Genomic DNA, 14,238 nt, shown 5'->3' with positions numbered 1-14,238 from the left:
AAAGTCATACAAAATTCAATACAAACATCACAAATGTCTCATTTGTAAACTTTAAAAGGCTATTTTTGTGTATCAGAAGCATTCACAGCTAAAATGTTCTGGATTAAATATGGAAAACTGTAATGGACAGGCCCACACTTAGCATGCATATACACAATTCTGGGTAAGTGCTGTGATATAAAATACAGCCTTCATGGATATATAGATTAATCAAAGTGGAGTCAGACCTTACTTATGCAAAACAAACATGACGGTAATACACTGTTACATTTAAATACACATCAAATATTAACACTCTCAAACACACTCTCTTTCTTTGTCTGTAATGGATTGTTTGCTGTTTCTTTCAAAAAACTTGTAAAAATCTATGTGCATATACACTGCATAAGTATAGTGCATATCCATATATACGCCTATGTGTATGTGTTTATTTTGATATGCAGTGACTGGAGATATTTTTCTGGATGATTTGCATCTCAGTGAACAAGTTTTCATACCTAGTTGAACTCACTGAATTTTCAGAAAAATCTAAAAATGTCTTAATTTTTAGCCATTACTTTTAACAAACTAGTCCCAAGATGATTTTTAGTGGATGAAGTCAGTTCACCTCAAGTTCACACAGGTGTGGACCACAAGTGCAGTTCATAACTTTAACTATGGACATGTTCCCTGAAATTTGACAACCCGAAAGTGTTCAAGCATTATATCTATTGCTTTATCATTTAAAACACCATGGTTACTTTCGTAACCTCCATTCCCTGATGGAGGGAACGAGACGTTGTGTCGATATAGTGACACTAGGGGTCACTCTTGGGAGCCCCAAACACCTCTGATCTTTTTTTTTTTTTTTTGAAAGGCCAATGAGAATTGGCAAATGGAATTTGCATGTCACTCTTCTGGACATACGGGTATAAAAGGAGCTGGTATGCAACCACTCATTCAGGTTTTGTGCTGAGGAGCCGAGATAAGGTCCCGGCCATTTCAGCAGGTAGTTCAGCGTTGTGGCAAGAGGGACACAACGTCTCATTCCCTCCATCAGGGAACGGAGGTTACGAAAGAAACCATGATGTTCCCTATCTGTCACACACTTGACGTTGTGTCGATGTAGTGACACTAGGGGTCCCTATACAAAACGCCACAACTAACTGAACTGTGTTACATGAACTGGCGGTGTGTGATGGGCAGACTGCTGTATGCCACGTAGCTAGCGCACAAGGCCATCACGTAACCTCCCCCAATGTTCTTTATGAGCGTCGAACAGTCCTTCAGGAACAAGTCGACTGCCCAACGAATAGGTGCACAGGCTAGCCCAGCCGAGGCCTCTTTTCCTTCTCTTTTCTCCCCAAAAAGAGTGGAATTTGTTAACTGACTGGGAGCCCTAAGTGTATATGTCGGGGGGGTGTCACTCTCAAGGGGAAGACACCACGGAGACCACACCTCACCCAAAAAGGGGGAGGGGGCGGTATTTTGAGTGGAAATCTGTCACATGGTCTTACCGAACCTTGTCAGAAGTATGTCATATGGAGATGTCCCATGGTAGGTCCTACCCAAAGGGGGAGGAGTTTCTACAAAGCATGGCGACCGGGGGCAGAGGGGCCCCTGCCCAAGGAAGACGCAGTTTACCGACAGGGAAACGATTTTGCGGAAAATATCACATGGGGTTGCCTTCGGGGGAACCAGCACATGCAGAGCACCTACCTCAGTACAGGGCCTCATTAGCGCACTTACTGAGTGCAGCGAGTTTCTCCGCAAACTCAACTGCCACAGGGCTAAGGAGGAAAGTCATCCTGGGATCACAGTCTGTGAACACTACTTGGAGTCAAGAGCACAAGTCTTCCCCTCAAGGGAGGGGAAAGGCGCTATGCGCAAGCGGTACACCTGGCCAGTTGTCCCGGAACTTACTTGCTCATGCCTGCCACTACTCGGGACAAGACCGGCTCAACCCAGAGATTATAGAACCTAGCAAAGGTGTTGGGTGCTGCCCAGCCCGCTGCTCTGTAGATGTGTGCCAAAGAGGCGTCACTGGCCAGGGCCCAGGAGGCCGCCACACTCCTGGTAGAGTGGGCTCATAACCCTGCAGGGGGTGGCACGTCCTGAGCCTGATATGCCATCGCAATGGCGTCAATGACCCAGTGGACGATCCTCTGTTTGGAGACAGCGCTTCCTTTCCGCTGTCCACCAAAGCAGACAAAGAGCTGCTCGGAGCTTCTAAAGCTCTGTGTGCGATCCAAATAGATGTGTAAATCTCGCACCGGACACATCAACAACAAGGCTGTGTCTGCCTCCTCCTGGGGCAGCACTTGCAGGTTCACCACCTGATCCCTAAAAGGGGTCATGGGAACCTTGGGAACATAGCCCGGTTGGGGTCTCAAGACGTGAGAGTAACCTCCAGGTCCCCTACCCTCTTGATAGAAGTGAGCGCAGTCAGGAAGGCAGTCTTCAAAGAGAGTGCCTTAAGCTCAGCTGACTCCAAGGGCTCAAAAGGAGCTCCCTGTAGACCCTGAAGGAATACAGAGAGGTCCCACAGGGGGATGAGGTGCGGTCTAGAGGGGTTCAACCTCCTAGCACCTCTCAGGAAACTGATGATCAAGTCATGCTTCCCCAAGTACTTACCATCTACCGCATCGTGATGAGCCGAAATAGCGGCTACATACATCTTCAAGGTGGAGGGGGACAGCTGCCCCTCCAACCTCTCCTGCAGGAAGGAAAGCACCGATCCGACTGCGCATCTCTGGGGGTCTTCACGTCGGGAAGAACACCACTTAGCGAACAGATGCCACTTCAAGGCAAACATGCACCTCATAGAGGGAGCCCTAGCCTGAGTGATCATGTCTACCACCGCGGCCGGTAGGCCACTTAAGTCATCTGCGTCCCGTCCAAGGGCCAGACTTGGAGATTCCAGAGGTCTGGTCACGGGTGCCAGATGGTGCCCCATCCCTGAGAAAGAAGGTCCTTCCTCAGGGGAATTCACCGGGGGGGGGAGGCTGTCATGAGGAGCGTGAGATCCGAGAACCATATCTGGGTGGGCCAGTACGGTGCTACTAGGATGACCTGCTCCCCGTACTCCCTGACCTTGCACAAGGTCTGTGCATGTAGGCTCACTGGGGGAAACGCATACTTGCGTATTCCAGGGGGCCAGCTGTGTGCCAACGCATCTATACCGAGAGGTGCCTCGGTCAGGGTGTACCAAAGCGGGCAGTGGGAGGATTCCTGGGAAGCAAACAGGTCTACCTGTTCTCGACCGAATCGACTCCAAATCAGCTGGACCACCTGAGGGTGGAGTCTCCACTCTCCCCTGAGGGTAACCTGACGTGACAGCGCGTCCACTGTGGTGTTGAGGTAGCCCAGAATGTGAGTGGCTCGTAGAGACTTGAGGCGCTGCTGACTCCAGAGGAGGAGACGGCGGGTGAGTTGTGACATACAGTGGGGGCGTAGACCACCTTGGTGGTTGATGTATGCTACCATCGCTGTGTTGTCCATCCGGACCAACACGTGCTTTCCCTGGATCAACAGCCGAAACCTCCGCAGGGCGAGCAGTACTGCCAACAACTCTAGGCAGTTGATGTGCCAACACAGCCGCCGGCCAGTCCAAGAGCCGGCAGCTGTGTGCCCGTTGCATACGGCACCCCAGCCCGTCTTGGAGGTGTCTGTTGTAACCACGACGTGCCTGGAGACCTGCTCTAGGGGAACCCCTGCCCGTAGAAATGCCAGGTCGGTCCAAGGGCTGAAGAGGTGGCGACAGACCGGCATGATGGTCACGTGATGTGTCCCGCAGCGCTATGCCCATCTCGGGACTCGAGTCTGAAGCCAGTGCTGAAGTGGTCTCATATGCATCAACCCGAGTGGTGTGGCCACCACTGAGGATGCCATATTCCCCAGGAGCCTCTGAAAGTGTTTCAGTGGAACCGCTGTTCTCCATCTGAAGGCCTTCAGACAGTTCAGCGCCGACTGTGTGTGCTCGTTCGTGAGGCACGCTGTCATTGAGAGTGAGTCCAACTCCAAACCGAGAAAAGAGATGCTCTGAACTGGGGAGAGCTTGCTCTTTTCCCAGTTGACCCAAAGCCCCAGTCGGCTGAGGTGCCGAAGCACACGGTCCCTGTGTGTGCACAGTAACTCTCGAGAGTGAGCTAGGATCATCCAGTCGTCGAGATAGTTGATGCGGATGCCCACTTCCCTTAGCGGGGCAAGGGCTGCCTCTGCAACCTTTGTGAAGATGCGAGGGGACAGGGACAGGCCGAAGGGGAGGACCTTGTACTGGTACGCCTGGCCTTCAATAGCAAACCGTAGGAAGGTTATGTTTTGAGGTAAGACCGCAAAGTTGCCATGGTCATGTTCTCGCAATGAGGACATGATCCATCCACGAATGATGTCTTCAGGTGAGCAGCGCCTAGACACGTAAGACAGCGATCATGGCCATCAGAAGCAGAGAGTTAATGAACGCAACCAGGAATAACACACAAACAGAAAGGCATCTTTAAAAAGACGCGTCTTTAAATAGATGTTCCGTGTGTGCCGCTCTTTCAGTAATAAAATATACTTTATTAGAATATACTCTTTTTAAATGTTCTGCCGAAGTGCCCAGGAGCGTTCTCTGCAAACCACAGATGCAGAGGGGGAGAAGCCGCTGAAATGTGCCGTAAGATCCAGCAGAGAGTGGTGAATGAACTCGGCGGATGAATTCAGCTCAATGAATAGAATCGCTCAGCTCCGAAGAGAAAATCTGAATGAGTGGTTGCATACCAGCTCCTTTTATACCCGTATGTCTAGGGGGAGTGGCATGCAAATTCCACTCGCCAAGTCTCATTGGCCTTTTAAAAAAAAAATATATGTTTGGGGCTCCCAAGCATGACCCCTAGTGTCACTACATCGACATAACGTCGAGTGAGTGACAGATAAGGAACTTAGAACATCTTTGCCACCTGTTTGATATATTGTTCTAATGCAATGACATTTAAATAGATCATGATGTGGTTTCTGTGTCCAAACACTTTACTTTTTGGTACATCTGTATGTTAACATCCTCTCTTCTCCTCTGTTTTCAGGTAACAGGTTTTTCCTGACATCATACGGGGCCCTCTACATATCTGATGTTCAGAAAGAGGATGCCCTTTCTACCTACCGCTGCATAACCAAACACAAATACAGCGGAGAAACCAGGCAGAGCAATGGAGCTCGTCTCTCTGTGCTAGGTAAGCGTGAATGTTTATGTGGGTTTATTGGACAGTTGCCACATTGTTGTAATATTTGTCGATCTCAGTGCATTAACTATAATTAAATTATTGGATTTGTTACTGTCTTGAATGCTCTTCTTTGAGAAATAATATAAAGGTCCCCATTCATGTAATTCAAAGTCAAATATTTGTCATATTGGACAGTCCATCCAGCCATTTACACCCTGTATCTTTGTTCAGATCAGTTCCTACCATCAGCTATGTTAATTTGTTGTGTACTACTCTTATTTTCTGGGGCCATATCATAAATTTTTATCATACCTTTTCCTAACCAAAATTTCACTTATAATGTTAGTCAAGGTTTTTTGCATAATTAAATTTTATATATATATTTTGTGTGTGTGTGTGTGTGTGTGTATACTCATGTGTGACCGCAGGAATGTTTGTTATATATATATATATATATATATATATATATATAAATACACTGATCAGCCACAACATTAAAACCACCTGCCTAATATTGTGTAGGTCCCCCTCATGCCTCCAAAACAGTGCCAACCCGCATCTCAGAATAGCATTCTGAGATGCTATTCTTCTCACCACAATTGTACAGAGTGGTTATCTGAGTTACCGTAGACTTTGTCAGTTCGAATCAGTCTGGCCATTCTCTGTTGACCTCTCTCATCAACATGGCATTTCCATCTGCAGAACTGCCCCTCACTGGATGTTTTTTTGTTTTTGGCACGATTCAGAGTAAATTCTAGAGACTGTTGTGTGTGAAAATCCCAGGAGATCAGCAGTTACAGAAATACTTCTGTGGACGGAAATGCCTTGTTGATATTGATTTTTCTAGAGCAAATAGCTTCCCTAAAAATGTATGTCCACCTATATGGACAGCAGGACTAAGTTGTGAAATTTTAAATAATTCCAAGCTATAGAAAATCAGGTATGTTTTATCAAATTGTATATTATGTTTCCATGAATGTTGGTCAATCTTGTTTTTGAGACATTAGAGACATTACAACTGATTTTCAGTAAAGCTTCTTTGGAACAATGTGTATTGGGAAAAGCACAAATAAAAGACTATACAAATACATATAATTTGATTTGATTTGACTTTTATGTTACAATTTATTATCATTTTTCTAATTTGGCAAAAAAAATCTCAACGTTCTCTCTTTGTACTATCAAACAATCAAGTGATAGCCAGTGCTGAAGCATTTTACCAATCAGAAATTAGCATAATTAATTCTGATACAAGTAATGGCCAGCATCGTCCAATCACTGCCAGCCATGTTAAAATAAAATGTTCATCACATGAAACTAGAGACTTTGATCTTTTGACTCAAATAGTTTTTAGTGTAAAAATGCAATTAGGTTTCTTACCAGATGTAGTTTTCTTGCCGTTTCTCCCAAAGACAAACTCTGCTGTGATCGGCGCCATGCTGTTTTGTCACATGACTCTGTACATCGGAAGTATAGCCCTTTGCTGACAGCCCAGAGTCTCCTAAACTGAGATCAGTCAGTTTAAATGAATTAAAATTATGCAATGCTTATAGCAATGCCAAAACACAATGTCCATACATGTGGACGCGGGGTCGAACATAGTTAAAAGCTTTCTCCTTCTCTCTGTCTTCAGACCCCACTGAATCCACGCCCTCTGTGATGGACAGTTTCCAGTCAGGGGAGGTGCAGGTGGGCCGCAGCATAGAGCTGCCCTGCATCGCCTCCGGCTACCCCAACCCCACCATCCGCTGGCTCAAAGACGGGAGGCCACTGCCTGCTGACTCCCGCTGGACGCGGCGACTGACCGGGCTTACAATCAGTGACCTTCGCCTGGAAGACTCCGGAAACTACATCTGTGAAGTCACCAACAGCTTCGGCTCCAAAGAGGTCACGGGACACCTTAACGTTATTGGTGAGGAGAGAGTAGGAAAAAGAGAGAGATTGGAGGGAATCATTGTTGATGCCAGTTTAACACTTTTGGTTAGTGAACCCTGCTAAAAAAATAACATAACAACATGGTCTCCCAGCCTGGTCAGGCCACTCTATTTGCTGGCCTTTGAGGGGTTTTGGGCACTTTTCAGCTGGTCAGGCTGGGAAACCAGCTGGCCGAGAAACTAAACAAGCTGATCACCAACTTTGCCAGGCTGGGAGACAAGCTATACTAGCTTAAGCCAGCTTGATACAACCCTGCTTCTAAAACACACACCAGTTATTTTCAAGTGAATTTAAAGACATTAACTTTGTTTCAAAACTATTAGCCTTAATGCTTACTGTCTGCATAGGCAGCCACCTTCTAAGGCAGCATCCTCTATCTCTTACAATGTCTTGGAAGTCTTTCATCCTAAAGAGTGTTCAGGTAAATAGGGGCCAAAACCAGGCTTATGGGCCACTTTAATACTCCAGATCTTCTGTGTAATTGTTTCACAGATATTGAACATAGTACCTATCAGGAAGTCAGACAGAGCAAGGGAGTGAGAGAGAGGCACTTTTGTATTTAAGTGATGCTGGCACACTGGTAGACCTCTGCCACATTCTTGCTGCTTTACATGGTGATCTGATCTGAGAGGACAGGACAACTGTTCTGGCTTCTCCAGTCTGACCCCTAGTCAACCAGTAGTGTGTGTGTATTTGAGTGGGCAGGGGGAGGGGCCTAAGACCAGTGAGATGTTATTGGCTAGAGTCTTAATGTGAAGAAAGAGGGGAGTAGAGGCAGGGGAGGTGGGGTGGACATTTGGGCATTTAGCCAATGGGCACATCACACTGGTGTGCTAACACAGATTCTGACTGGACAGGAGGGCAGGAGGACACACACGCACACACACACATACACAAACACATGCATGCCCACCCAGACACACACCATCTCACACACACAGGCCTCCAGCACATAACACCAGCTGCCTTATTGCTCACTGACATTTTCTCTCTGTCTCCTATCTATCTATCTGTCTGTCCGTCCGTCCATCCGTTCGTCCATCTATCTATCAATCTATCCTGGAGTGTTTACTTTTCATTCTCCCTCTCTACTTCTCATCATTCTATACCTCAGTATGAATAACAAACAACCTCACAGCATCAGACACACTTTTATAAAACATTTTAGACAATGTTCTACTATAGTCTCAAAACTTTACTTTCAGACTTTCATACCTCTATCTTTCTCTCTTTTTTTTTCTTTCCACAGAACCTCTGAGAGTCACACTATCCCCCAAGAACCTGAAAACAGGCATCAGCAGCACAGTGATCCTGTCGTGTGCCGTGCAGGGCTCGCCCCACTTCACTGTCTCCTGGTTCCGCAACACAGAACCTATTATGCCTGACCAGCACTTCTCCATCCAGGGGTCCCACAATGAGACCCTCTTCATCACAGCAGCCCAGAAAAGACACTCAGGGGCATATCAGTGCTTCGCCACCCGCAAGGGTCAGACAGCCCAGGATTTCTCCATCATACTTCTGGAGGGTGAGTGGAGAAAGAGTGGACAGTTAAAGGATAGGGCTGATTTATAAGGCCGATTCTGATTCTAACTATTCTAAAAGCTTCTATAATGTTTCTACAATGTCTCCTAATATTATTAAATATTAATATTTTACTAATATTAAAAAGTTCCAATTACATTTACTTTTAAACAAGTTAAATCAAGTCAATTTTATTTGTATAGTGGTTTTCACAATAAAGCAGTTTTACAGAAAGTTACACCATGTCCTAATCAGGTGTGTGTGACGCTACAAAATCCGAGCAAATATTTGTTTTGTTTTTTTCAGTCCACAATGAAGAAGAAAATGCTCTGCAAAGTAACAGAATAACAGCCAATCAGAACATAATTCATGTTGCACCAATGAGATGTCACTGTGGGTGTGGCTATCTATCAAAGTGCAACAGACATAGAAATCAAGGAAGTAACAAAATGTCTTGTCGCGGCAGATTTAGGACAAAAACTCAGATTAAACAGCATTCACACTGACATCAATTTGTGGTGACAACGTTTCTGAACATCCTTCATTTTCAATGAGAGTTGGCGATTTGAAGAAGCATGACGAGACTGTTGACGATGCCATAAAGTTAAGCACACTCAAGAACTTGATATCCGGCGACTACCAATGGGACTGTAAATGGTCAAGTTCACATGACCTTCCTCATGATACAGTTGGATACAGCAATTGAGAAGCAAAGTCAGCAGAACAGCAACTTGGCGACCTCGAGTTATTAAAACCCTTAACCGAAGAAGATACATTTACTCTTTTCCCTTTTTTGCCTAAAATATATATATAAAAAAATTTTATATATATTTTTATATAATATTTCAGTTCAGAATTTTCAGCACTTCTGAATTGTTCTTGAAATATTTAGCTACTTTGTGTGAAGTGACATTTGTGCAATTCACCTTCCAAAGTGTGATCCTTCTCTTTCCTCTCCATTTCTTCTCAGATGGCACCCCACGTATCGTCTCTTCTTTCAGCGAGCGAGTGGTAGCCCCTGGTGAGCCCTTCTCACTCATGTGCGCAGCTAAAGGTGCCCCTCCGCCCACCATCACCTGGACGCTGGATGATGAGCCGGTAGCGCGGGACTCGGCGCACCGGGCCAGCCAGTACACGCTCTCCGACGGTTCCACTGTCTCACACGTCAACGTCACCAATCCACAGATCCGCGACGGGGGCGTGTACCGCTGCGCCGCACGCAACTCGGCCGGTAGCGCCGAGTACCAAGCGCGCATAAACGTAAGAGGTGCCTGTCTACTTTTCAATCTCAGACGTTTAGGGTTAAAAACCCGCCACCTCCCCCTGACCCTCGACCCCTGAACTCCTCCACCCCATCTCAAGTCGAGAAATCATTGCTTCTAATCTGACTCAAGTGTCATTGTGTGTGTGCGTGAGTTTGGGTGGGTGGGTAAATGTGTGTGGGTGGAGTGTCTTATGTTGTTTGTTTAACCCAGTACCGTCACCTGTGCGTTTTCTCATCTTGAGTGCCATTTTTTTGCTTTCTCAATATTTCTCCATCTCTTTCTCTCTTTCTTCCATCTCTACTGTTCTTGTATCCATCTGCTGAGTCTTTGTTCCTCTCTTTCACACAAACACGGTGTCTCTGTTTCGGTGTCTCCGGCTGGCTGGCACACGTGTGGCATCCTAGCTGTTCTGGGACAGAGTGGAAAGCTGGCAGCAGGGAGACGTCTTCACGCCAGAGAAAAAAGAGACACGTCAGCTTAGAAACAAGACTGAGAGGAGAGGAGAGCCAGTGTCTGTCAGATTGGACTGATCGTGACTCCTGTTGACAGGCCTGTTGAATTAATTCACTCTTCTGCCTCCTCCTCTCTCTCTCTCTGAAATGTTCAGTTATGACATATCTGTCTGCTTTAAGAAGACACGCCAGAACAATTATTGGAGTGAGAATGAGACCCTGTGCCAGGGAGCAACAGTCATGCACACACACACACACACACAGAGTGATACCAATGCTCATGGACACACTCATATAGTCTTAAAACACTGCTGTCTGACTAATACACTCTGACCACAGTATACTCTTGCAAACTGATGGCATTGACTTTAAAGACCCCATGAAATCAAAATTGGAGTTTTGTGGCTTTTAGTCCATGTCTATTAGCTTTGAAGCCATCTGAATGCCAGCCCAGAGAAAAATTGTTGTGCTCAGAGCTCTTCCATAACTCAGGAGGCTTAAAGGCATATTCTGGGTTCAATAAAAGTTAAGCTCAATCGACAGCATTTGTAGCATGATGTTGTAGCACAAAAAAAAAAAAAAAAAAAAAACTCAAACTTTCAACTTGTCCCTCCATTTCTTTGAAATATTTTAGTTACAGTGTGACACTTACAGTGGAAGTGAATGGAACCAATTTTTGGAAGGTTTATAGGCAGAAATGTGAAGCTTATAACAGCACTTACATTAATTATATTGTTACTGGAAACCTGCTTATTTTTTGAGCTGTAAAATGATGTAAATCGTCGTTTTTTTTGCAGCGGACTACTGTTTTAGGCAGACAAACTTCTAGTTATTTGTCACGAACTTACGTCGTCATGGCAAAAAATCTTAAAGAATACACTCACTGAGCACTTTATTTGGAACACTATGGCCCTAATAAATTGCCTGGCGTGGTCCTCTGCTGTTGTAGCCCATTCGCCTCAAATTTCGACGTGCATTCTGAGATGCTACTCTGCTCACTGCAATTGTACAGAGAGGTTATCTTAGTTACCTTAGCCTTTCTGTCAGCTCAAATCAGTCTGGCCATTCTCCGTTGACCTCTCTCATTAACAAGGCATTTCCATCCGCAGAACTGCCACTCACTGGATGTTTTTTTCTTTTTGGCATCATTCTGAATAAACTCGAGACTGCTGTGTGTGAAAATCCCAGGAGATCAGCAGTTACAGAAATACTCAAACCAGCCCATCTGGCACCAACAATTATGCCAAGGTCTAAATAACTGAGATCACATTTTTTTCCCCATTCTGGTGGTTGATGTGAACATTACCTGAAGCTCCTGACCCATATCTGCATGATTTTATGCATTGCACTGCTGCCACACGATTGGCTGATTAGATACAGTAATTGCATGAATAAGCAGGTGTACAGGTCTTCCTAATAAAGTGCTCAGTGAGTGTAGGTATAACTTTTCACAGAGAAGATTAGTAACTGATGTTATCACACTAAAATTATGTTAACATGCATATTGTTTACGTTTTGTGGCTATACTTTTGAAACAGTATTTTAATGTTTACAGATTGGCCCCATTCACTTCCATTATAAGTGCCTCACTGTAACCCAGGCTTTTGCTTTTTTTTTTTTTTTTTTTTTTTTTTAAGAACATTATGCCACAAATGCTGTCACTTGTATTGAACCCGGAATATTCCTTTAAGTATCAACTTTGTCTCAATTGCTTCTCCTAAAATTAGTTGGGAGAGATAACAATAAGACACAAATGGGACAATTGTTTATATACAGTAAGAGTAAACAGCTTTAGAATGAATATGGACAGTATTGCATAGATATTTTGGCCTTGGAAGAATTTGATAAGAAATGTTTGAGTACATATCGACTTTTGTATCCTTAAAAATCTGGGAAAATGGACCACAAATATTGATGACTCATCCTGTACTACAAATATTAGCAAATAATGAATGCATCATGGTTGTGATGAAACTAAAGCATTGGCTATTTAAACCAAAAAGGGACACAGGAAGCACAGGAAAGAAAACATTTCATGGGGTCTTTAATACATACCTCACACATTGAGGTGATAATTTTACAACACAATATTTATTAAACACAGACAGTTATGAGGAATCAAGCCCATTCTTCCTGCGAACAGCACAATTGCTATGCTCAGTTCCTGCCTGGATCTTTATCTAAGTTCATACATTCATATAATATGTCTTAGAACAAAAAGAAATAGAAAGAAGGAGAAAGAGAGAGTGAGAGAATAACTGTGAAGAGAGAAGAGGGATACTGTGCGACAGTTTTCTTGAATAATACATCAGGGTTGACTTGTCAGAGCGGTGACTTCAAAGCACAAGGCACGCTGAGCTGAGAGAAAGGCAGAAAGAGCAACAGAAGAAGAGAGAGACATGGGGATGATGAGTGGGTTGTTAGAGGGAATGAGAATATTTGTGTGGATAAAATCTCCATATGCCCCATCGACACATTCAACGTTTAAAACTGATCTGCCCTCCATTTTGAGGCAAGCAAAATGTCCTTCTCCGTTGTCTTTTTCTATGGGTACCTCTTTCTACCTGATCTATCTTTAGCGTCCTTATCTCACTGCTTCCTCTATCTCATGGGTAGAGGAACTACTCGCCGCTAGGTGTCAATATAAGTCCAAGACTACTGCCACAACAGCCAGCACAATATAAACTTTTGTGTGCACATAATAACTGGACATTTTACTGTTTTTCTATTTTGACAGTTTCATTATTATTGACTCTGCTGCATCTCACTGTTTTTTTAGCATTTCGTGCACTGAAAGCCACGTTTTATTAGAAGCTGTGTCAAGTTAAAAGTAGTTTTAAAAACACATGTCGAGACCCCTGCATTTTGCTTCATTCCATTGCACTCTATCTAGCTTTTTGAACACAAAAATGCGCCCTGGGTGAACAGACCCTTATACGTAGTTGAAAGCGCATGTCATTTCAGATGTTACGGTATATCCAACTTGGATCTGTATTTGGTTTTAATGCAAGCAAGAGCGCTGAATTCTTCTTTACTTTGACACTTCTGTGTATTCACCTTTGGCAACCACTGACTAGTTACACTGAGTTCACCAGAGTGCATCCGGATCACTTTTGCATCAGTAGTAGACTACATTTAACATAATAAGTCTAACCTAAAACGTAAAAAAATATACCGCAAATAAAAGCAGTTCACAGACTTCTCCTGCAACCACATCAGCTTTTCTGGTGACCCGACATCAGGTTGAGAACTTATTTGTTTGCATCTGCTTTCTGGATCTTCAGACATTCACATCTTCACAGTGTCCAACCATCCATCCATTCATCCATACACCCCTCCATCCTCGTGTGTGATCTGAGAGTAGAGTCCTGAAGAAATTCAGCTTTCCCTTCAAAATAAAAAAAATAAAATTGGCCAATATAAACCTTTTTCAAATTATTGGTCTAGCTACCCTGCTGAAATAAGTGCTTAAACCAGCCTAAGTTGGTTAGCTGCTCTCCCAGTGTTGCCAAGCTGGTTAGGCTGGTCTTTTTGGTGATTTTAGAAAAGTTGGGGCAGTTTTCAGCTGGTCAGGCTGGAAAAACTTGGCCAGCTTAACACTAGATTACCCAGGTTAGTAGACCAGCTAGAGAAGCATAAACCAGCTAAAACCAGAAAAAACACTCTGGATTATGCTTATTTATCAGCAATGTAGAAAGACTTGCAGGATGTTAGCATATGCTAATCATATTGAGGGGCATTCACACTGACAGCGATTTGCAGAGACAAATACATTTTCAATGAGAGTTAGCGATTTAAGCTGATCACAAACTGCTGATGATGCGAAAAAAAAGTTGAGCAAACTTGGAATGGAAGTGCAGAGAGTGCAGAACCAGGGGCGTTCTG

The 14,238-nt window shown here is 44.3% G+C and overlaps 1 protein-coding gene across 1 annotated transcript in view; it reads left to right on the top strand.

Annotated features, from left to right (window-relative positions):
• Nucleotides 1–14,238, top strand: part of LOC127421880 (cell adhesion molecule DSCAML1-like) — a 97,564-nt gene that overhangs the window by 17,655 nt on the left and 65,671 nt on the right. Inside the window, exons 2-5 of the mRNA XM_051665073.1 lie at nucleotides 5,043–5,189; nucleotides 6,814–7,092; nucleotides 8,365–8,640; nucleotides 9,607–9,903. Of these exons, the coding sequence (XP_051521033.1) occupies nucleotides 6,840–7,092; nucleotides 8,365–8,640; nucleotides 9,607–9,903 (826 nt within the window). The 5' untranslated portion in view covers nucleotides 5,043–5,189; nucleotides 6,814–6,839. The remainder of the gene's footprint in view (nucleotides 1–5,042; nucleotides 5,190–6,813; nucleotides 7,093–8,364; nucleotides 8,641–9,606; nucleotides 9,904–14,238) is intronic.

The sequence above is a fragment of the Myxocyprinus asiaticus genome, chromosome 31, assembly GCF_019703515.2.
Source record: "Myxocyprinus asiaticus isolate MX2 ecotype Aquarium Trade chromosome 31, UBuf_Myxa_2, whole genome shotgun sequence".
NCBI classification, from domain to species: domain Eukaryota; kingdom Metazoa; phylum Chordata; class Actinopteri; order Cypriniformes; family Catostomidae; genus Myxocyprinus; species Myxocyprinus asiaticus.
This window is presented reverse-complemented; position numbering and strand designations above follow the sequence as displayed.